The sequence below is a fragment of the Acanthochromis polyacanthus genome, chromosome 4 (assembly GCF_021347895.1).
Source record: "Acanthochromis polyacanthus isolate Apoly-LR-REF ecotype Palm Island chromosome 4, KAUST_Apoly_ChrSc, whole genome shotgun sequence".
In the NCBI taxonomy this organism is placed as follows: domain Eukaryota; kingdom Metazoa; phylum Chordata; class Actinopteri; family Pomacentridae; genus Acanthochromis; species Acanthochromis polyacanthus.
Genome location: NC_067116.1, coordinates 21,150,500 through 21,175,178, shown reverse-complemented (window position 1 = coordinate 21,175,178; position 24,679 = coordinate 21,150,500). Strand labels below are relative to the sequence as shown.

At 38.6% G+C, this 24,679-nt stretch overlaps 1 protein-coding gene across 1 annotated transcript; it reads left to right on the top strand.

Annotated features, from left to right (window-relative positions):
- The first annotated feature begins 979 nt into the window (after positions 1 to 979).
- On the top strand, positions 980 to 23,262 carry myo1f (myosin IF). Its single transcript, XM_051947633.1, is given in 45 exon segments — positions 980 to 986; positions 1,642 to 1,662; positions 1,665 to 1,790; positions 4,458 to 4,546; positions 4,673 to 4,764; positions 4,907 to 4,952; positions 4,954 to 4,998; positions 5,127 to 5,207; positions 8,619 to 8,724; positions 8,727 to 8,756; positions 8,843 to 8,879; positions 8,881 to 8,918; positions 8,921 to 8,963; positions 10,198 to 10,331; positions 10,735 to 10,809; positions 10,812 to 10,855; positions 10,857 to 10,931; positions 11,069 to 11,149; positions 11,280 to 11,366; positions 12,006 to 12,089; positions 12,499 to 12,666; positions 12,927 to 13,012; positions 13,103 to 13,130; positions 13,132 to 13,185; positions 13,270 to 13,314; positions 13,316 to 13,378; positions 13,449 to 13,546; positions 14,171 to 14,231; positions 14,233 to 14,250; positions 14,252 to 14,320; positions 15,440 to 15,554; positions 15,654 to 15,778; positions 15,780 to 15,824; positions 16,961 to 17,042; positions 17,045 to 17,105; positions 18,743 to 18,753; positions 18,756 to 18,787; positions 18,789 to 18,815; positions 18,817 to 18,890; positions 18,966 to 19,023; positions 19,025 to 19,115; positions 19,288 to 19,350; positions 20,717 to 20,927; positions 21,980 to 22,140; positions 22,235 to 23,262. Coding segments are annotated over 45 exon segments (3,309 nt in total). The 3' UTR covers positions 22,357 to 23,262.
- Positions 23,263 to 24,679: the final 1,417 nt, after the last annotated feature.

Genomic DNA, 24,679 nt, shown 5'->3' with positions numbered 1-24,679 from the left:
AAACTTAACCCTCACATTGTCCTGTGGGTCAAATTGACCCGATTCAAAGTTTGAAAATGTGAAGAAAAACAATTTTTTTCACAGTGAAACTTCTGATCTCTGAACATTTTTTGGTGGAAAAAAGAAATGTTAAAATGGTTAAGAACATTCACATAAAAATCAACCAAAACCAACGAATTCATTGGATTTTGGTTGATTTTTATGGTAATGTTCTTAAAGAAATATTAGAAAGTTTTACTGAATTATATGTAATCATTTTAGATATTTTTAGGATCTTTTAGAAGATTTTTATTAATTTTTTGAAAATATTTACAAGAATTTTCTTGCCAAATTAAGTTTAAAAAAAACTTTCAAGGGAAACTTTTAAGGAATTATTGGAATTTTCTTTTCTTTTATTCTTTCTGAATTTTTTTATTTTTTTCAGACAAGGAAACAATATTTTTTGGTGCCCGTAAATGAGGTCAACAGAAGGGTTAAAGGAACTAGACTTTTAGTAGAGCTCACTAGATTTTTTTTACAAATTTGGCTGCAACATGATTTGTACTGATGGATTCACAAGAATATAAGTTTAAGGTTAAAGTTTGTAATTCTTCTTTCTAGAAAGTACAAAAGTTGAATTGTTTATGCAATAATTTTTGAATGGAAATTAACTAAATAATCCATAAAAATGAAGAACAAAATAACTTATGAGGTGAAAGTGACTTTAGTGATACTAACGATGGTTTTTGGAAACTATATTTGACAGATGTTTGAAGGTTATGTCCTTCAGCTTCCTTGGTGACTTTCAAAGTCAGATGTTTTCCCTTCTCTGGTGCCTGTCGGTCTGACTCACAACACGTCAGACGTACCTGTCAGCTCCCACCTGTGAGCAATGAATGTAGGTGGAAGGTTCAGACCACAGCCCAACCCACTCTGCCAGCACCAAGCTCTGTTAGACTTCACACATCAAACAGACCGACTTCTTTAAGGAGAAACCGAGATGACGAGTTCACCTCAGGGTTCTGTAAGGAGGCGACAGAATCAGTCCAAACGTGAAAACTGTGATCAGTCCGATTAGAAGAACGACCGCTGGATTACAAACAGTCGACACAACAACCGCTAGATTTAAGCAGTGCTGGTTGTGCTGTCACATCTCATTTACCATCAGGTACTCTACATGCTGGAGTGCATTTAAAGATGCTTCTCTAAAATGACCAAGTTAGAAAATGAGCTCCCTCATCTGTGACCGGTTGCCTGGCAACAAGCCCAGCTTCCTGCAATGGCAACCACAGAGGGTTATGTTCTCAAAAATGCCTTTACTGGTACCAAGCATGTCTTGTATACCTGCTTTATTAGAGACTGAATAGTGTATTTATCCTTCAGTCTTCATTTCTTTCTTTCTTTCTTTCTTCTTCTTTCTTTCTTTCTTTCTTTCTTTTCTTTCTTTCTTTCCATTTTTTCTCCACATTTTACCGTCGGGGGTTATCTTTTACTTTGGGAAGGTTTCAAACCCTCAGTTTTTTGGTGCTCTCTGTGTGAAAAAACCCAGCTTGCCGTAAATGTTTGGAATCTCCCTTTGAATTATTCACAGCATCGTAATATTGAGTAAAATCTTAACCGCATGTCCACTTCTGTGTGTGTTTTCTCTGCTGTGTGATTCAGGCAAAGTACACTGGCAGAGTCAGATGTCAAGCAGAGCGGAGTGGACGACATGGTGCTGCTGTCCAAGATCACAGAGGACGCCATCGTGGAAAACCTCAAGAAGAGATACATGGACGACTACATCTTTGTATCCTGCAAAGCTTTGAGTTGTTGCTTAAATTGCGGCCAGGAAACAAACTGGCATAAAATGTCAATTATTTCAAAAGTAATGGAAAGAAGAGCAGCGACTGCAGCTAAAACTCTATAGAAAAAGCTGATCATTGTGTGCAGGAGATCAATTGACTATGAGGGCAGTAAGTTAGCCTTAATATGTGGGTTTGTGGGACTGTCAGCAGAGACTGTTCTCCACGGCTGTCTTCACACTTTATCGCACCCAATCACCTGACTGTGAAGCAATCAAAGTACAGCTCATCCTAATTTTAAGTTTAATGTGGGACGTTTATGTTCCAATCCTGATTAATAAAACTCATTTCCTCACAACAGATTTCTGTACTCTCATACATCCACACACACCTCCAAACACACACAGATACACTCATCAAACAAACATATATGGGCATGAATACAAGAAATTCACTCTTCCTCTTCTGCATTCACCGTGTGACTCAACAGCTCACTTCCGTCTTCTAAAGTACAGCTGAGCATCAGACCCATATTTAGAGTGCCAAGAAATATTCCAATTAAACAAGAACAGCTGATGTCACCTCAGCTAGCACGACACAAATAAGCAGCTGAATTGAGCTAATTAACGGCTTTATTATTTGCTAAAACAACGGATAACTAAGCAAATATGTTGCTATAATTGGTTTTGCTCTTTACTCACTTTGCATGCCTGGACTTTTTATAATCAGGAAGTAGACAGACTGTTTAGTCCCTTAATAGCCACAGCTGCACAAGTTTTTAGGAATATTGAATTCAGTATTTCCCCCACAACTTGCAAGGTGGCTCTGAGGGGCGTGATGCTGGTCGCTTCATCACTGTGGTGTAGATTGAAATAACTCAACAGAGAATGTAATCTCGTTGATGATGCTCTGACTTCATGTTCCTGAATACCTGAAAGCTATGACACTCTCTTTGGCCTCAATTGTATTTTGTGTTTGCACAAAGTAGGAGGTTGCACGTGGCAAACATGGTGGTAAATATTACCCTGTTATCCGAATTTAACTTTTCAGTGGTTGTTTGTGCTAAAGATAGACTGGAATATTCACATTTGTGCCAGAACAAATCAGGAAACCATCAGGTTATTTCCCTGGAGATGCTTTACTAAAGTTACAAAGTGGTACCAAAACCTGTCAAACTAGGAATTTCCAGAAGCTGATTTACTGCTGGAGCTTGTAGTTTTTGTGTGATTGACTTTATTGCGCATCAAACGCTGGCATCATGCTTCAGCTGTGGTCTGAAATTGATGAGAGGTGTCTTAAAAGAGGAAGTTGCAGTCATTGGTGATGGTTTTGCTCCGTCGGCTGAATTTTCCGTGTCCGTGTAACGCTTTGTAGTTCTTTGTTCAACTATCAAAATAAGTCAAATGGAGAACAGGTTTGTTTTTAAGTTACTTCACCCTTGGATAATATGTCTGAGTAGAATTTTTAAACAAACCACATACATTTATCGCTGAAGAATTTGAATTTTTAACAAAAATGTCAAGTGATTTCTATGTTTTGGCCAAGTTGGTTTGTACCATTCGCATCAATCTACAGCTTGACTTGTATCTATAAGATGGACGTAATAATGGGTCTGAAATGTGCAGCTAATGTGATAGTGTCTTAAACTGGCATTCTTCCTAACGGCCAGCAGGGGCGACTCATCTGGTTACACCAAGAAGTTAGACTGTACAGAAGTCTGTAAGAAAATGACCTATTTCTCACTTTATTTGTTACCTCAGCAAACATATTTCTCATGATTTTATAATCTTTACTGCTAGTGTCAAGTCTCCTTCAATACAGAAAATGTTCATTTTGTAAATTATGCCCCTATTTAGAGTAAACTAACAATACAGCAGGGTATGCTTTGTGGCGGGGCTACCTTGTAATTGACAGGTTACTGTTATAACACAATGCATTGTGCCTTTTGGTTCTCCACCGTTTGCTTGTTACGTCCAGTTGCAAAGACCAAAATGGTGACATCCATATTCTAAAATTGAGGCTTCAAAAACAGTAGTTTACAAACCAATGAGTGGCATCAATTGCAGCTTTGTCCATTTTTTATATACAATCTGTGGTCTACAGGTTGCCACAGACCCAGTTGCTCCAATCTATAAGTTGTGTTCACATACGTCTCCAATCCCAAACAGTGAAGCCAAAAAATGATTTCATGGTTTAATGTGCCAAATGTAATGCACTACTGGGTCCACAGCTGGTTGTGGACTCTACAGGTGCCAATAGTACAGTCCAAATAAGATACAAAATACAGAAATTAATCACTTATTCTAACTTATTTACACTATTTATGCTGACTTGGGGGCTGCACAGTAGCTTGGTGGTTAGCTACGTTGCCTTGCAGCTAGCTTAGGTCGAAAAGTAACAAAAGTTTCAAACCTGCTTTTCATTTGAACCATTTTGGATTGTGCCACGGACAGCTTCAGTGTTTAAGTCTATCTGACAGGTTTGAAGCAGTTGCAGTGAAGAAACATCCAACAATAGACTTCTTTAAATTGTGCTGACATTAACAAAGAAATTTAAAGGCTTCTTAAAATGCTGATGTTATTCTGTTATACTTACAAAAAATGGGTTACTGACCAATCTGTTGAGGTCAAATATTGGGCTTTGGTGAAACATATTTCACGTATTCTCGAAACTTTCCTTTACTCGGCTGCTCAGACGTAAATTGGTCTGTACTCATATCAGTTAACCCGTTCAAACAGATGCCTTATTTCACTGACAGAGAGATTGAACTCTACCAAGGAGCTGTGAGTAAAATTCTTCAAGAGTTTCTCACCAAGTTCTGCAAACTTGTGGTGTGTGGTTCAGTGGTTGTCCCTGGTGCCATTTACTCACACTAACTTGAACTGACCAATGTGTGACCCTCTCTGCAGGCCCAGTATGAAAACCCTCCCCACATCTACGCCCTGACTGATAACATGTACAGAAACATGATGATTGATGGAGAGAATCAGTGTGTCATCACAGGTGTTTATGACTTTTCAAACCTTTTCTATGCAGCTGGTATTTTACATATGGTTTGGGTTTGTCCTGTGTGAGCTGTTGGTATAATTGTGGAATAACGTGGGCGCTGTATTCTGTGTTTTTTTCTTTACGTGGTGTTGTGGTAGCGGTGAGAGCGGCGCAGGAAAGACAGTGGCAGCCAAATACATTCATGGGTTACATTTCTAAAGTATCCGGAGGTGGATCAAAAGTGCAGGTAGGGAGAGGATGCAACGACTTACCTAATGTTCAAAATGACTCAATGACACCTTTAAACTTCCTGCAGTGTGACGTGTAGGTATTCTTGTGTCTCACACTGTGTCACTGTGTGTTGCAGCACGTAAGACATCATCCCTGCAGTCAAATCCTCTGCTGGAAGCCTTTGGTAATGCCAAGACCGTCCGCAACAACAACTCCAGTCGTTTTGTAAGTGTTGTCTGAGCATCAACGCCTACTGTAGGTTCTGTCTATGTAGTAAAATAAGTAGTCAACACCATGGCTACACATTTCCATCTCAAAAATGCAGTGTATCAATCATAGACTGTATATAAAGATGGACGTAGCATCTGGCTCCAAAATTGAAGCCCACCCGAAAGTGTCAAAACTTGCAATATATCGCCGTCCACTAGGATTGGCTCCAAAAAGCTTTTGCTCCATAGACCCCAATCATTTTTGGAAAAAATAAAATTTGATAGACTGATTTTCTACAGCTCAGGATTTTTTTCCCGTTAGTTTTCATGGTCAAAATGAGAGATCAAGGTGGCCGATCTTAAAAATAATCAATACTGAATTTTAAATAAATCATTAAAGTTATAATAAAAGCATAAAAACACCAAGGCACTCTCTGGGTGAATAAAATGCCTTTAATACTACATGGCAAGTCAAAAAAGGAGACAATAAGCCCCGACGCGTTTCAGCCTACAAGGCTTTCCTCAGGGGGACAAACAGAGTAAAAGGACACACCATGTGGTCCTTATAATCAAAAGAACCAACCAATAGAAATCCTCCACCTGTCAAGGAGGAAGTGGAGAGAGTAACCAGTGCTTGCAAGCAAAAAAAAAAAAAAAAAAAAAAATCAAAGAAAAACAGAATAATCAATATCCTCATTCAGTCCAGGATATTTCGTAGCTTGTAATTTATATATCCAAAAGGTCTCACGTTGTCTTAGTTTTTTCAATCTATTTCCTTTTTGTATTGAGTCCTGTATATGTTCAATTCCATGTATTTGGAGAGAAGATGGGTTACTATTGTGGAGGTCCAAGAAATGTCTAGCCATAGGATAATTGGTGTTAGCTGTACGGATAGCATATTTATGTTCAGCCAATCTGTCCTGCAGTCGTCTCTTAGTCATCCCTATGTAGAAGACTTGACATGTTGGGCAGACCAGTCTATAGATGACAAAAGTAGTTTTACAATTAATGAAGTGCTTAATTGAAAACTCCTGGCCTGAATGAAGATCCAAAAAGGTTTTTGTATTCAGAACATTAGTGCAATGATTACAGTTTTGACATTTGTATGAACCAATAGGTTTAAAGTCAAGCCAAGTTCTTTTACAGGAAGAAGGCTGATAACTATGAACCAGTTTGTCTTTAAGGGTGGGGCATTTTTTAAAACAAAATAAAGGAGGCTTTGGGAAATTTGTCTCAGAGTTTCATCACTGTAATAATATCCCAGTTCTTTTTGATAATATTTCTAATACCATTAGCTCAACGCTGTATGTAGTGAAAACAACACCTTCCTAGAATCCTTGGGGGGATTTCTTACCAAAAGCATATCCCCTATTCAAATTTTGTACCCTAGATAAGCTTTTGCAGAGTCTTTCTGTTATCCTTTTCCTCAAAATCTGGAATCTCTCCTTAGATTTATCTCAAATCATTATCGTCATCACATATTCTTCTGACTCTTTGTAACTGTCCATATGAATTTTTCTTTCACCAATTAGGATGCAGCTTTTGTGTGCAAATGGTGTTCCTGTCAGTTATTTTTCTGAATAGAGTTGTGTGTAATTACCAAATGATCTTTATAATTGTCATATCCAAAATTAACTTTTCTTTGCTGTATTCTAATGAGAGCGTATATTGGGATTAATATTATTCAGAAATAAATGAAATCTTTTAATTCTTGCTCTGTACAGACCAGAATAACACACATATATATATGCCCCACCCAATAATGTATTAATAGAACCTGTTTTGTGAATATTTACTCAGTGGATGTCCAGGAAGCGTTCCTCTTTTACCCTCTTTTTTGAAATCATTAAAGTTGGCGGAGCCAGGGGGTGTGGCTATACTTGATTGATAGTCCCATTGACTGGTCCTGCCCCTAGTTGCTCTCCGGTCCAGTCTGTTTGATGACGCTTTTTACGTCACTGGCTCCAAAAAATCCAAAACGGCGACCAGGAAGTAGCAAAATCCGGGCTTCATTTTCTCGGCGTTGAAACCAACGGGTGACGTCACGGTTAGTTCACGCCTGGTATCAATGAGCTCCTCAAAACACAGCCTTCAGGGTTTCGTATGTGATAACCAAAGGAACCAGCCCTCTCAGATATCATTGTTCTTCTTCAGAACTGGTCTGAAATTCGACCATGTGTAGACAGATCGAAAGGAAGCAACAGTGTAAAGTGAGATCTAAAACATTTTAAGTAGGAAAGAATTGTTTTCACTAAAAAAAAAAACAACAATTTAGAATATGCACATTTGACACATATAGATGACTGTAGCTGTTAAAACAATGACTGGAAGAGGACTGAAAGAGAAACTTTCTCAGTTCCACTTCAATAAAAGGGATTTAACAAAATTCTAAGTTCATTCGACAGTTGGAGCTTTACGCTGCAGCTCATCAATGAATGTCTGATGCAGAAATTTGCATTTTTTTTAGACGTCTTAGCTCGCTAGCAGCTGACTAAACATTCTGTACTTTGGACAGAAATGGCTGAACCTCTGCACAAAAATTCCTGCCTCAAAGAGATGAATCCTGATCAGGCTCTTGCGTTTACCTCAAGCAACAGCCTGAGTTTGACATTCAGCGAAACAGCTGAATGTGGATTGTTGTTGTTGTTGTTGTTTTGTTGTATGGATAACTGTAAACTTGGTGCAGATTGTCATATAAGAGCTGCAAAAATTTATCGTGGTCAACTGTTAAATAGGCGCCAACTATTTTGATCATTCATTCACTGGTTTGAGTCATTTACAGGAGAAAAATGCTATCTGCTAACTTGCTACCAAGACACTGATGATTAAACAGTACACATCCAGTACATCAGCACATTATTATGCAAATGTTAGCAATTAGCTCAAAGCAGAGCCTTCCAGTGTCCAGTATAGCTGTAGACTTGCTTGTAGATAAGATACAAAGATCAACAAGAACATAAATGTACATAGCATATTTAATCAGAAGCCAGTCAGTCATAAGTGATTGCGGTGCAGTGCAGCACGAGGCCTAATTCAGCTGTGGTGTAGGTTTGTTGCAAATAAAAAGACTACCCTTGTTACTCATCAAAGGGGTCCTGATGCTCGAATTTCACACCTATAAACCACAGCAGCATGCATATTTGCAGCCTTTGCACAAGACATAATGGCATAAACTTGTAAAATTTCCTGTCAGCCTTTAGATGGTGGGAAAATGCAGTTAGACGCATGCAGCTCATACAGATGTAGCAAACATGGAAGTTGTTTATCAGAGCACTGCAGCATTGCTTTAAACATCCTGACAGCAATGTGACTCTCGCTTCTCCACTTCTGCTTAGCTCTGTACTTTACATCTGCTGTGTTGACCAGATCTGACAGATTTACCTACTCACAGCACCCTGAGAGTTGACGTTGATCTTGCATCTAACAGGGGAAATACTTTGAGATTCAGTTCAGCAGAGGAGGAGAGCCAGATGGAGGCAAAATTCTCAAACTTCTGCTGGAGAAGTCCAGGGTGGTGAGCCAAAATGAGAGCGAGAGAACTTCCATATTTACTATCAGGTCAGAGGCTGATGAGGTCGTCACAGATCAGTGGAGAAGCCATGTGATATCTAACTTCTCCTGCGTCTGTACTGTTGTCTTCAGTTGATAGAGGCGCCAACGCTCAGCAGAAGGAGGGCCTGGGCATCATGACCAGACTACTACTACTACCTCAACCAGTCTGGAACATACAGGTGGATGGGACCAACGACAGCAAAGACTTCAAGAGACAATGGTATGACTGTAGAGACAAACAGCAGTTGTATGTTTCACTTATCTATGTTTTATAGCTCCCAATACAAGAAAACCTGAACACATGACTGGATCAGCCTGCTGTAGGACCCTGGGGCAGAATTAGATGATTATGGTATACAGAAATAGAAAAATCATTGTTATACAATGTAATTAACTTTCTTTTTCCCTTGACTTTCTGATTGTCTTTGTCACTGGTTAATGGATGCATCCGTTAATGCTCATAATTTTGAGGTGCAAGGACTTAAGAGGCCACAAACAGAACACAGTGTGAACCACAAGTTTCCTGTACTTAAAGTCAACTCATCTGAAGGAACTATCTCTGTTTGACACAGTGCTTGCCAAGATTAAGAGACAATTTATCTTCATGAATTAGTCAAATTTGTTGATACAACAGGTGTGAGGAGCTTTTAGGGGGAGTTTCAGACAGAGAAGCATTCATAACTGTCAGTCAACTGCCTCACAAAGTGGTTTTTTTATTCTGATTATATTTGAGCTTTTTAAATGTTGCGTTCTTGCAATACCTCCTTCCCCATACACATTATAATAAAAGAAAATGAATAAAACAATACTAAAGTGAATAAAGACAAAAGTAAAACTGAATATTTTAACAAAATACAAATGAAAACTTGCTGAACAAACCCACTCTAGGAGCTAACTGAAACAAACTGAACACAAAATTTAAATTAATTTTTAAGAATTAAAACAATGAAAACACTAACCTATAATAAGCTTGGCGTAATGTGCTATATTCACCTACGATGCTAGAAAAGGAAAGACTGACCAAGTAATAATATAAAGTACATTTATAAAAAATCTAATTTGACATGTGGGAGTCAACCAATATGTTTCTCTCGGGGCTGAATTTCAGTTTTGTAAATTAGCAATCAAGGGGCATCTAAAAACCAATACTGAAGCAGGCACACATTCTACAGTGAAACTGAAAATATTGGTTTCAAATTTAGAATTAGATCACAAAACTGGCAACGCAAAACTTTGTCCAAATGCGTCTGTCTATTTATGCTTACATGAATTGCTTTAAAAGAGAGCTTTTCACCATTTGTGATTTGGAGTTATTAACAGGTTTATTATACGTAACGATCAGACAGTGCTGTGAGTGGGACGAATATCAAGACCTGAGGCCATTCTATCAGAGACATATGATATATTTTTTCTAGAAATTGTTTATAACTGCTGTGTCTCTGTTTGGTCTCCAGGAAAGCCATGCAGGTGATCGGGATCCCAGGTGACATCCAGACTCAGGTGCTGCAGATCATCGCAGGCATCCTCCACCTGGGAAACATCAGCTTCATCGAGGCCGGCAACTACGGCCAGGTGGAGAGCACCGACCGTGAGTCCAACACACACTCACACATGTGCGCCACCGTTTCCATTGTGTCCCTCAGGAGTCGAGCAAATTAGAAGCAACACCGTGACAAAAACCAGTCCCCGAGCAGACACGGTGCTAATTGAAAGAATAATACACACATCATTACTACCTTGTTTATCTTCTCTTGTCTCTGTTGTCGAGGGATTCCCTTCTCAGCAGATAATTGGTGTTTGCATTCAGGGTGGCAATTCCCTATTTCCCAGCTGCTGTCTGGGAGTATTCAATTTATTTCTCACAGTCTTTAATTTGCAATGGAAACATACATTTGAAGCTAAACATGTCAGAATCTTCATTATGAGCCTATTTCTGATATAGATAATGTAATTATGTGCATTTAAAACCCACCATGCTTTGTTTGCTCCAGTGCTCGCCTTCCCTGCCTACCTGCTGGGCATCGACCCCAACCGGCTGCAGGACAAGCTGACCAGCAGAAAGATGGATTCAAGTGGGGAGGGAAGTCGGAGTCCATCAACGTCACCCTGAACCCAGGAGCAGGCCACCTACACTCGAGACGCCCTGGCCAAAGCCCTCTACGCTCGACTCTTTGACTACCTGGGTGGAGCGTAGTCACACCGTATAATGTGGCTGCCAATAAAAAACAGATGTTATAAAAATGAAGCATCCACCTTTTATCCCACCGAGATACCGTAGGTGCACAAAGGTGTCTGTGTTTTATAGCTCATCTCTGTGCTCTCCAGGCCATAAATAAAGCCATCCAGAAACCATATGAGGAGTTCAGCATCGGCGTTCTTGACATTTATGGCTTTGAGATATTCCAGGTTCGTCCTCTTACAGCTCACAGATACATAACATTTATAGGCAGCCGCTAAAATGTCACACACAGCACAGCAGGGTTTGCTTTCCTGTGGCAATAATGTGACGTTGACTGCACTGTGTTTTCTTCTGCAGAAAAATGGTTTTGAGCAGTTTTGCATCAACTTTGTCAACGAGAAACTGCAACAGATCTTTATTGAACTCACTCTGAAGGCTGAGCAGGTAACTGCGCGGCCTTTAACCCTCATGTTGTCCTATGGGTCAAATTTGACCTGTTTTAAAGTTTAAAATGTGGAAAAAGTGTATATTTTCACAGTGAAACTTCTGATGTCCAAATTTTCAGAAAATCTTTGAACATTTTTTGGTGGAAAAAAAAAGAATTGTTTAAATTCAACAATTGTAAAATGTTTCAGCGAAATTCGCTGGATTTTGGTTGATTTTTTTGTGAATGTTCTTAAATAAAATATTAGAAGTTTTACCGATATATATGTAATCACTTCAGATATTTTTAGGATTTTTTGGTAAAGTTTTTACTGATTTTTTTGAAAATATTTACAAGAATTTTCCTGCCAAATTTGGGGATTTTTTTTAAAAATAAAACTTTTAAGGACAACTTAAGGAGTTATTGGAATTTCTTCCTGAAGTTTTGCAAATTTCAGAAATTTGCTAATTTTTGCTGAGTTTTTGGATTTTTTTTCAGACAAGGAAAACAATATTTTTTTGGTGCCCGTAATGAAGACAACAGGAGGGTTAATGTCTTTGCAAATTATCCTTTGTCGTTGGATTTGTTGAGCTTCTATTCCGTCTGAATATGATTTAAATATTTGTTCCATTTAAAATTTCTAATTTTCTCTCAGGAAGAGTACGTTTCAGGAGGGCATCAAGTGGACGCCGATCGAGTACTTCAACAACAAGATCGTGTGCGACCTCATTGAAAATAAATTGGTAAGCTCTAATTGCATCACTGTATAAATATATACAAGGTTTACATGAATGGATTTTAAGAAGAAATAGGCAAGGTTTTTCAGTGCAGATCTAGTTGGATTTCTAAATAAAGAATGGTGTGTATTTCCAAAACAGTAAAGAAAAAGCAGCACTCAAAAGATCAAAACAGGAAGAATCACCTGATGTGACCAAAACATAGACATACTATGAGGTGATTCTGCTGTTTGAAGTCTAGAGTGCTGCTTTTCTTCCTGATTCACACAAACACAGAAAATGTCAGCATCTTGTCCGTTTATCCCCTGCTTAACATCAAATGACCTCTTGTACTGTATGTTTACATGTGTTTTTTATCCCTACATACTCCAGTAAGTGTCCATGTAATTCCTGAAAAGCCCTCCTCTCCTTGCAGAACCCCTCTGGTATAATGAGCGTGCTGGATGATGTGTGTGCCACCATGCATGCCAAAGGAGAAGGTGCAGATGGTACTCTGCTGCAGAAACTTCAGGCTGCTGTGGGGACACATGAACACTTCAACAGCTGGAACTCCGGCTTCGTCGTACATCACTATGCAGGGAAGGTAGGAACCCAAAAATCAGTCAGAACTAAGTCACCTGGAGCACAAACACTGGCTCTGACTCCTTAAACATGCATTTGACGTATTTATACCTGTAAGTCCAGATGACTGCAGATGTGTTGAGGTCCACATCAAATTCCTTTCTACCTGGCAATAAAACTGATTCTGATCCTGATGTGCTTGTGTTTGGTGGTAAACAAATTAAAACTCAGCTACATGTGAGCTCAGAAGTGTGCAGCTACCAATGTCCGGTGTTTTCTCAGGTGTCGTATGATATCAACGGCTTCTGTGAGAGAAACCGGGACGTTCTCTTCCCTGACCTCATCGAGCTCATGCAAAGCAGTGAATTGTGAGTTTTCTTTATCCATCTGATGGTTTCATTTATGGCATGTTTTATAAAGCAGGACAATAAAAAAGCTATTTCACTTTGTCTCCTCAGTGACTTCATCCGCAGCTTGTTCCCTGAAAAACCTCAACACAGAAAAGAAAGGCAGGCCGACCACAGCGAGCTCCAAGATCAAGGTGAGCTTTTAGCCTATATAACACAGAAGAAAGGAAGATGGTTTAGGTTACGACGGCACATTATTCACACCCATTTTCCAACAGAGACAAGCTAATGATCTGGTGAACACGCTGATGAAGTGCACTCCTCAACTATATCCGCTGCATCAAACCCAATGAGACCAAACGGCCAAAGGACTGGGAGGAGAGCAGGTCAGAAAGCACACTTTCACACGTAAAACACATCCGAGGGAACCCTTCTTGATTAATGCCGTCTGTTTCAGGTGAGGCATCAGGTTGAATATCTGGGACTGCGGGAAAACATCCGTGTACGCAGGGCTGGGTTTGCATATCGCAGGCTCTTCAGTAAGTTTCTGATGAGGTGAGTTTAATCGTTCATGTTTATTTATATTTATGCACGACTGAGTATTCAGATATTCGGTTCCAGCCCGAGTTGTAATGTTATTTTCTATCTGTTGAGCCTGTGCCATTTGGAGGGAAGTGAAATGCAGTGTATCTTGTCACTGGGAAGTAGTTTGCACTGTTCAAACATAAAAATGTTTCCTTACTTCAGGTATCTGTTTCTGAAGCTTACTGTTGTGAAAAACAAAGATTTGGAAATGTGTGTTTCTTGTGCCTTAACTTGTCATTTTGTAAAGATGTTGTTTATTTTGCTATTTTTTTATTTATTATTGGAAATACCAGAAATTGCACATTATTTGCATTTTTGTATGTCTGATCCCATTATTTCTAAAAAAATATATATATATCAGACATTACAATCAAACAGTTACTCAGTACTTGAGTAGTCTTTTCACCAAATACTTTTTTACTCTTACTTGAGTCATTTTTTGGATGACTACTTTTACTTCTACTTGAGTGATATTATTTTAAAGTAACGTTACTCTTACTTGAGGACAATCTTAAGCTACTCCGCCCAACTCTGTTTATACATCACAGCTCAAAAAACACTCTCTTCATGTGACTTTGTGCTTGTTGGTTCCAGGTATGCCATTCTAACGTCTGAGACATGGCCGTCCTGGAGGGGTCCAGAGCAGCAGGGGGTCCCTTCACCTCCTCCGGTCGCGTCAACATGGACAACGATTCAGTACCAGGATGGGACGCCACCAAAGTCTTTGTCAAGAACCCAGAATCGGTACAGAGCCGCTTGTGTATTCTCTAACTATATTTCTCTCTTTTTTTCTTTTATATCTGTGGTCAACCAGCGGGTGAAATGAAAGTAACTTTACAAATTAGGATCTCACATAGAAAACATGTGATGAGCTAAGAAAATAATAGATACAACTACAAATACGCAGAGGCTGGGATATATTAGACGAGTAGCGACTTAAAAGGAAAAATCTGAATGCTTGACCCCTGCAGTGAGAGGATCTGGGTCAGGAAGGTGTTTACTGGAATGGTTTAAGTAAAAGTCACTGCAAATCAATGCAAAATTGTTCTGAGCGATATCTTCATCCTATCATGAAACATTTCAGTCCTGATGGGGGTGAGAGAGTGACCAGTGCTTCACTAAAAGGTTTAAAAAATAATGTGAATCATATGCTATGGACCTTCCAGTAAACCAGACCTCAACCCAACTCCTATGGGAGATTCTGGACTGACCCGACGTCCACAACCATCATTAAAACACCAAATGAGGAACATGTTTTGGTAGAAATGTTGGTTTTCCCTCCAGTAGAATGCTGAGACTTGCCAAGATGCACTGAAGCTGTTCTGTTGGCACATGGCAGGCTGACACCTTGTGAAGACGCTTTATGCTGGGTTTTCCTTTAATTCGTCACCAGTCTTTTCTCAGTATACAAGGTAGTAAAACGTGTCCAACCGCATTTAAATTGACAATTTTAATAATAATCATAGAGAGGGGAACAATTAAAGCACATTTTTAGACATTCTCACATTAAAAGGACAGAAAATAGTTGTAAAGATTTTTAAAAAAAAAGCTGAGGTAGAATTTCAAACAATTTCCCTTTTCTACTGTCCACAGTGTTTGATAAGTCCAGAAGCTGTATTGTAAGAAATGTTGTTAGAATTAGTGACAACAGTGAAATGCATCCACATGAGTACATCAGCAACAATAAGCTACAAATTAAAAGTAAATACTGTAAAACTCATGGATCTAATTTTATTTTTGATACTTTAAGTACATTTTTGCAAATAATACCTTACAGAGAAATGTTAAACATGTAATAACAAATATGTGCTGATATATTAAGGAATCCAACATCTAAATTTCCCTTTTCTGTATTCTTTTCAGCTGTTTCTGCTTGAGGAGATGAGAGAGAGGAAGTTTGACACTTTCGCCAGGATCATTCAGAAGTCCTGGAGAAGATACCATCGCCAGGAAGAATACGAGCAGATGAGGGAAGAGGGTGAGTTACAAAAACAACGACTTCTTCACACAGTCCCATCAAAATCCCACATTTTCAGTTTTCATTCTAAATGTTCGTCCTTCCTGGTGACTCTCTCAGCCTCAGACATCCTGTACAACTCCAAGGAGCGGAGAAAGAACAGCATCAACAGGAACTTTGTGGGAGATTACCTGGGTTTGGAACAGAGGCCTGAGCTGCGGCAGTTCCTGGCCAAGAGGGAGCGTGGTTGACTTCGCTGATTCAGTCAACAAGTTTGACCGCAGGTTCAAGGTGAGACGCTTATGAAGCATGTGCTTTCGTTCTTCAAAATTGACCCGCTTAAAAGTCGGAAAATGTTGGGAAAAAATATTTTCACAGTGAAAACTTCTAATGTCCACATTTTCAACATTGCTGGGAAATCTTTAAACATTTTTGGGTGGAAAAAAAGAAATGTTAAAAATGTTTCTTAAGAAATCACAAAAAATATCTACCAAAATCCAGTGATATTTGCTGGATTTTGGTTGATTTTTATGTGAATGTTCTTAACCCTCATGTTGTCCTTACCAGAAAATGTTGTTGTCTTGTCTGAGAAAAGTCCAAAAATTCAGAAAACATTTCCCCCAAATTTATAAAATTTGCAAAATCTTCAGGAAGAAAATCCTGAAAATTTTCCCTTAAAAGTTGTATTTTTTTAAATTTAAAAAAATCCCCAAATTTGACAGCAAATTCACTGGATTTTGGTGATTTTTTCTGAATGTTCTTAAACACTTTTTTTAATTTGTTTTTTCCACCAAAAAATGTTCAAAAATTTCGTAAAGATTTTGAAAATGTGCAAGTTTTCACTGTGAATATATATATATATATATATACTATTATATATATATATTATATAAATTTTTCCAGATTTTTAAAACTTTAAAACGGGTCAATTTGACCTGCAGGACGACAGGAGGGTTAAGAAAATATCAGAAGTTTTACTGATATATGTGTAATCACTTTAGATATTTTTAGATTTTGGGGGGGATTTTTGCTCACTTTTTGAAAGTATTTACAAGATTTCTTGCCAAATAAATTTACAAAAAAAACTTAAAAGGGAAACTTTAATGAATTATTGGAATTTTCTTCCTGAAGGTTTTGCAAATTTTCAGAAATTTAGGGAATTTTTTACATGAAATTTTGGATTTTTTCAGACAAGGAAACAATATTTTTTGGTTCCAATAAATGAGGACAAGAGGAGGTTAAAGAATGAAGAAAAATAATTTTGTCTAATTACTTTTGATCAAGAAGTCATGTATCATAGATTCTTCTCAGTGTTTCACCTTGAAAGTAGCTATGACTTTCAAGAAAGTCACTTCCCCAAAGTCACCCACAAATCTTCTCCTTTCTGGCATTACATACTGTTCTCACTTCTTTTTCCCACAACCCAGTCCATCAAGAGAGATCTGATCCTGACTCCCAAAGGCATCTATCTGATCGGTCGGGAGAAGGTGAAGAAGGGCCCCGAGAAGGCCTGATAAAGGAGGTGCTGAAACGAAAACTGGAGTTTAGCAGCATCAGCGGCGTCTCTCTCAGGTGGGTTTCTCGTAACATTTGTGGTTTAAACTGTGGTAAAAAATACAAGAAACTAACGTGTTACTGTGTCCGCTGCATGAGAAGCATCTGGTGCAGCGACAGTAAATATAGTGAATGAACATATTCCACTGAACTGTGAATTCGCAGATCTTATTTGTGTTGCTTTACCAGCTAAAAACGTGACATTTTGAAAGGCACTCCCACAAACAGGAAAGCGACATTATTAAGCTAACAGTGACATGCTTTGCTCACTTCTGGTGACATTTTCATGACATTTTGATTCAGAAATAATAAACCAAACCTTGAGACAAAAGAACATTCTTGAATCAGAGTAGTTTTTTGAATATAAATAAATGTATGATTCATCACCACTAGTGCTATTTACTACTATAAACACTTACACTTGTTATTATTCCTTTGCAAAGCCTGCTATTAATACTATTAATGTCATACAAACTGTTAAAATTAAGCCGCTCAGTCCCAGCCTGTTTGTTTTTCGATGTCTTATCAGCATTGTCTGGTGGGGCCTTTTGTCCCGTCAGATTTTCTTGGATTGTTCACAGTTCAGCCAAACAGACTCTACATTCTCACATAGTTTGTGTTTGGAGACTAAAGGAGAAAATATTGAGTTTTCCTCTTTTGACCCAATAATCATCTCACAACATCTTCATATTTATATTGTGATCTCTGGAGAATCACTGAAGTGTTTAACAGCATATAAGGTAGTTAAAACTCGCTCCTCTTTGAGCAACAACAAAATAAAAGGCAGCTCACACGTTGATATGTCAAAATATGCTGTCATTCAGTATAAAAAACATTCACTTTTCAGCAAAACAAATGCTTTCATATATAAGGCTGAGTGAACTCTTGCATATATGTGATCGACCAGCTTAGTGCCCTGCAGAGCGACCCACAGTTGTGTCGTTTTGTGTCTCATTTTCTCATTTGATTTATCGTTTTTGACATTTTGTGTCTGCTTTGTGATGCTTCCTGTCTCTTCAGGACAATTGATGTCCTTGCTGTTGTTTGTGTCTCATTTCGTATCATTTGTATCTCATCTATGTTACTTCATTTCTGTAGTTTTGTGTGTCTTTTTTGGTCACGTTATGTTGGAAGTCTCATTTGTGCTGTTTTGTCTCATTGGGAGTTTTTTTTTCTCATTTTGTGTCTCATTTGTGTCTTTTTCCACTTTGTGCCTCATTTTTGTTGTTTTATGGCCTTTTTGTCTAATTTAGTGTCTTGTGTGCCATTTTTTGTTCAGTTCATACCGTTAGTTTGTTCAGCAGCCTGCTGTTGCAGTCAGTCCTGATTTTACACTCTTTAATTGTGTTTTGGGAAACAGAACACTATCATTAGAATTTGGGCTGTATTTTAAAAAATGATTACGGTAATTACCGTGCGCATCTAGTATGTATAGCAATGCAGTATTTTCACACTTTATCATTGTTACGTAACCTGAGTAAAGGGTTAAATATTCTTCCACTGTCTTTGAGGGCTGTAGGATGAGATCTCAACTTTTTGCAGAACCGCATTTTTCAACTTGAGGGTGTGTCAGTGTTTCAATTCCAAGTCCGCTTCCTTTTTTCTTTTTTAATCTTGGGTCAGAAGGGTTAACGATTAGTGTTTTTTTTCTCTAGTACGAGACAGGACGTTTCTTCATCCTGCACGAGGCACAGTATGACAGGTCTGCTGGAGTCCAACTTTAAGACCAGAGTTCCTCAGTTTGCTCTCTAAACGCTACGAGGAAGTGACCAAGAGAAAACTGACAATCTCCTTCACTGACAGGTAAAAGAGCACACACTTTGTTGGTGAAGGAATCACACACACACACAGGCCACTAACACACTTTCTCCCACTCAGACTGGAGTTCAGGGTGAAGAAGGAGGGCTGGGGTGGCGGAGGCTCCAGGGTGGTGGTGTTTCCAGAGGGGCCAAGAGGACCTGGCCCAGCTCAAACCTGGAGGGAAGACCCTCTCCATCACTATAGGGGACGGTCTGCCCAAGTCCTCCAGTAAGTTTAAAGAAATAATGACAACCTTGAAATGCAGAAGAGCAAGGCAACACAAATTTATGCACAAATTTAAGGACAAAAGTGCAAAGATCAGGAGACGTGAATCCATAAGTCACAAATACAAAGTGATCAAAGACAGTTTTCTGATGTTGCCAATGTACATTTATTACAGAGCCAACTAGGAAATCTGCTCCACAGTCTCAAGGTAGAGGAAGAAATCATGTGTCCAGCAGAGGTAAGTTATTGTATGGAAGTTATTTTATGGAAGTGTCTTTTATACTTCTCTTTTTATACTATACTTATTTTATACTTATATTGTCTTTTATGGCTGAAACTGGGAACAGGGTCCAATTTCGTATTGTTGCATGTGCAAATGTGGAATGATATGACAATAAAGAACCTTTGACCTTTGACCTTACTGCTTTTATCATTGCCATGTACAATGTGTTATCTACAGCTGTGGACAGAAGTTTCACATACACTTCAAAATCATGTGGATCATGGCAGCCTTGAGTTTCCAATGATTCCTACAGATCTTAATTCTCTATAATGGAATGACTGGATCACGTATATCTTTGTCACCAAAAAACAGTAATACGTTTTGGTTCTTTCATAGATTTATTGTAGGTCTTCTGGAAATATGAAAAAATCTTCATAATGCATAAATCATAATGCAAAGCTGTGTTGATCATATTGTCCTAGTGGTATGGCTCTTAACTTCTCGTGAGTGATTACATTTGGCTACAGCTGCAGACTTCTCTGAGTCAATTTAAATAGAGCCCATTGGATCCACTCATTAGACTCAGCCATGGCACTATAATGGAGAAGTCTGAGGAGTTCAGTAGAGATCTGAAGAAGTAAATAATTTCCTTGAATAAGGCAGGAAAGTCAAGTCAATCCTTGTTTCAGGTCCCAAAATCATTTTAAGTTTAAAGTGCATGGTACAGTTGTGTCACTGCCCCACCAGTCAAGCATGGTGGTGGTAGTATTATGCTCTGGGGGTCTTTGATGCAGTTGGATGTTCCAACACCACAGCGACCCCAAACACACATCAAAAGTGGTAAAGAAATGGCTAAATCAGGCTAGAATTAAGGTTTTTGTTCACTTTTTCGTACCATGGTCTATATATTACCAGAAGCCTTTAGATTTAATAATTCATTCCCACGAGTGCAAACTCATGAAATACATTTGCTAGATCTATATTGAAGGACTTATTCACAAAGTATTGCAGTACTTGCACTCTATGCTGCTTTAAACTTTACTTGCAATTATTTGACACCTGCAGTTACTGGTTTCTTTGAAGATCAAGGTTATAAACAGATGATCTTTATACAATATGACATCCTGCTGCCCCTTAAACTACCCTGCAATATGTAAGACAATAAAAAAACTAACCAGCTACAATAAAAAAAAAATCCCTGCAGCATACACAGTCATACAATAACCCAGTAATGTAAAACAACGCTAACAGAGGTCATTCTGGGTCACAACAAGCACTTAACTTCATGTACCTTTTTAACTGCTTATACATCTGTGTCTCTAATTAAGCTGAATTTCACATTAAATTTTCTCCTCATTTTTGCTCTACTTTCTCTCCTCAGCGCACCAGAATGGAGCAGCCAAGTTTTCCAGAGCACCTCAACACCAGCAGCAGTCAGAGGTCACATATTCAGCCCCACACAAGCATGGTCGGCCACCCAGCGCCGCCCTGCCCAAACTGGGCTCCCAGAAAGCCCCCCGACCCCCAACCAACAACCAGTACAACCAGGGGAACATGGACTTCCTGAATGTGCCTGACCAGGGCATGTCAGGGTAAGAGACTCCGCCTTCACACATATAAAAAAAAAACTAAATTAAAGAGCCATGTGTGGGTGGATGAGATTAGTCACTAAAGTCACAGTATACAGGTTTATTGAGTTGTCAGGGCTTGTCAAGGGGAGGCTCAGTGCTCATGGAATCCAAACAAACTGATAAATGACACAGTGAGACAGATAAACCTGTTTATAAATGAGCAGAAGGCCTGATGCCACCCTGCCAAGTGCTGTTCCACTAGTTTCAGGAAAATGAGGAAGACAAACTAGTTTTTAACGCACACCACACTCAAAAGCTGGGTCAGAAAGTGCCACATTATAACGACAAGTCAGACCGAATTACTGCTTAAATGTGGGGGCTTAAATAACAGTGCCCTCTTTAAATACATCCATGGTGCTGCACTTGTTTTAAACACTATTGTGCATTCATGAAGGAAAAAATAAAAAGCCTGGGAACTTTCTCATTGCTGCACACCTCAGCAGTGTCTGCATGAAGTGAACATGAATAATGAATTGTCAGTTTCTGAAAGTTACAGATAAAATGTGTGGGAGGAAGTTGCTTGTTATTCTGACAAGCAATTAACTGAATGGATACTAAATACAGTCTTAGTATAATGCAATCTGTCAGTAAAAGTCCATGTGTGAACACACAAGAAACAGGAATATGTAGCAGCTCATCAGCACACATACTACCTCATTGTATCTGTTGGTTTCTCCCTTTTAAATATAACCATCCACGCTCTGTCTGATGTATCTTTCTACCAACTTTAGGTGCAATCTTTGCTGCCACATGATGGGTTTTAAATGCTTATTATGAACTCTCCCAATGCAGAACTACTGTGTCAAACTGGTGATTTTTCTTGTCAAAAGTTTAATTTTAAGTTTGGCGTTTCAGTAATTTGTGATAACAGAAGTGTTTTATGGTATGAAAACAAGATATGCTTAAAAAAGACAGATAAACCTGTCGTCTGTGGTTGAGCTCTTCCTTTCTGACCATTTAAGCACAAAGAAACTGTGTGAGTTCAGCAGCTCCATTCATCTCCTTTGTCACAGGAAGCAAAGAAAAAGGAGCATCAGCCATCGACCTCCTCCTGCTCCTAAGCCACAGCCTCGGCCTCAGGGGCCTCGCTGCCGGGCCTTGTATCAATACGCCGGCCAGGACACGGACGAGATCAGCTTCGACGTCAATGATGTGTTCGACCTCGTCAAAGAAGGTGAGTGGATGAAAGAATAGTGATTTAGTTTTAAAAATCTGTTGAAAGATTTGAAATGACTCACCTTTTGTGTCTCTGCTGCTTCTCTCTGCAGATCCTACTGGCTGGTGGACGGGCAGGATTCATGGAAGGGAAGGTCTCTTCCCCGGTAACTATGTGGAAAGATTTGATGAGGACTTGACCAGCCTGTTTGTGTGTGTTGAGAAATACGTGTAATTTGTTGAAAGCAGCACATACTGCTTGCGTGAGGACCTGCCTGGGGGTTGTTCACAGTTGCATTGCAGATCTTCATCCATAATGGAAACGGTACTGTTTAAAGGTGGACATTTGCTGACATTTGAACCGCAACTAATTTGTCTGGCAGCGAGAAGCATGAACAAACCACAGGAGACCTGCCTGTCACGGTTGTTAAAACAAAACTGCAAAGAGCTGCTCAAGTTTTATCTCTGTTGTTGTGTCAAACCTTACAAGAAGATCTTTGACTTTCCCACAACACTTTTCTTTGAGTTACTTCGTCGCTGAATGTGACTGAAAGTTAAAGTTAGAACCGTCACTGAAAAGTGACCTGAAAATACTGCATCGCTTCCTGGTGTCTACAGCGTCTCAAATTGCCTGAAGCTTTTCTCCAGATCAGCGTCCAGTACTGCTCAGTATTCTTGATTTAATCAGTAGCGTACAATCAAGCAATAGCATTTGAAAAACATCTGAAAATATATTTTTGCACCAATAACAACAAAAAAAATTGCTTCAGACAAAATCAAAGTCTCTAAACAGAGCAATATTTTTCTATTCATTGATTTTTACTGCTATTTTTGTTTTTTCCTCATATATTTTCACCTCCATAAAAAACAAAAATAAATATATTTTCATACTTTTACCTCAAGGAGTTTTGCACTGGTCTCTATCAGTAAGTTATAAAAGATTTTTGAATTTAGTAGAAAAATTAAAAAAAATAAAAACAGAAAGAAAGGGGCATGATTATATGTGTTTATTTTTTGCGGGTATAGCATTTTTTGATTAAAATGTGTATTTGATATTTGTAAAATATGATTCACTCACAGTCAATCAACATGTGATTTTGTATATGAACTTGGAAAGAAAAATAAAGAGTTAGACTCAGAATTGATTTTTCTTTTGTTGTTGTATCAAAGTCAGCTATTAAAAAATTGTGCATTTTAGTGTTTAATAAAAAAAAAGCGCACAGAGAAGACAGAGCAAAAGGTATTTTAAATTCAAAAGTACGAACCAAACCACAGAAATAATGCACTGTTGGGTTAAAATGGTGTATATGCTACAAAGATGCACAAGTCTTATTTTTGTTCTTGAATAAAGAACTTCAGGGCTACAAATTTAAATATATAATGAGAGAACAGGTTTCTTCAGGATGGTGAAAATGAAGATGTCTTTTCTAAAAGTTTAAAAAGGTCAAACAGCTTTTTCTTTTTTCTCCCAAAGTGTCAGCACAAATCATACTAAAAACATAAAACAAGCAGTAAAAACAACAGAAAAATATATTCAGCAACAGCAAACATAAAACACGCAGCATCACACCTGCTGTGAGTGCTGATAGTCAGGAATAAATGAGTGTAGCATTTCATACTTTCTCCTGGAGGGTTGAACTCTGGAAGGAGGTAAGGGTTTTCTTGCTTGATCTGTTCATAAATCAACTGTTTTTAAAGCATGTTTTTCATAACAATGATTTTCAAAGCCCCTGGCTAATTTGGGATTTCAGCTGAACTGGTTTTCAGACCGAGCAGTGATCCCATAGCAGATAACGTAATCCCACCAAGTGTCAACAACACTAGCTGTGTTTTTGTATAGTGTGGAGACATGCAACATCCAGCTGATTGTGTTATCACGCTGAACCACTGAAGAATCTAAAGTCTACTTTATTTGTGTTAATATTTGCTCTCTACAGTCAGATGATGCAGGGAACAGCGTCGTACCTACAGCACACTAAGCGTCTAAGCAGCCATTTGAAGCTCCGCAGCAGGCTGTAATTGGATTAACCAAAGCCTCACGACTGGCGTTACACACTTGGTTTTCTGTGCTTCTTTAGGCCCACGAGAGATTATTTAAAAGTACACTGCTGGGTCATAGTCCAGGGATCATTGTAGCTGTATGTAGCTACATACATTTATTGTGTCCTCATTCTCTCCTACATTATACATCCACTTTAACAGTTCAGAGGCAAATCTTGTATTTTTTAAGATAAGATACTGGGGAAATTTGCATGTTACAGCACCTGGATTCAAAAGAGGCATGAAAGAAAACAAGACAAGAAAACCAAAGTGCAACAGGGGCTGTGAATAAATACACATGAATACACATGACATGAACATGTAATATTTTAGCTACAGGTTCCTTTGCAGATTCCAATTCATAGTACAGAATAAAATCAATAACTAATGTAAAGGTTAAGACTGTACTGATCACTGGGAGAATCAGTAATTTGTTTGTGATTCAAATCAGATAAACATTACCTGCTGCAACATTAAAACAATGCATTGATACATCAGTAACATGATGCATAATGATG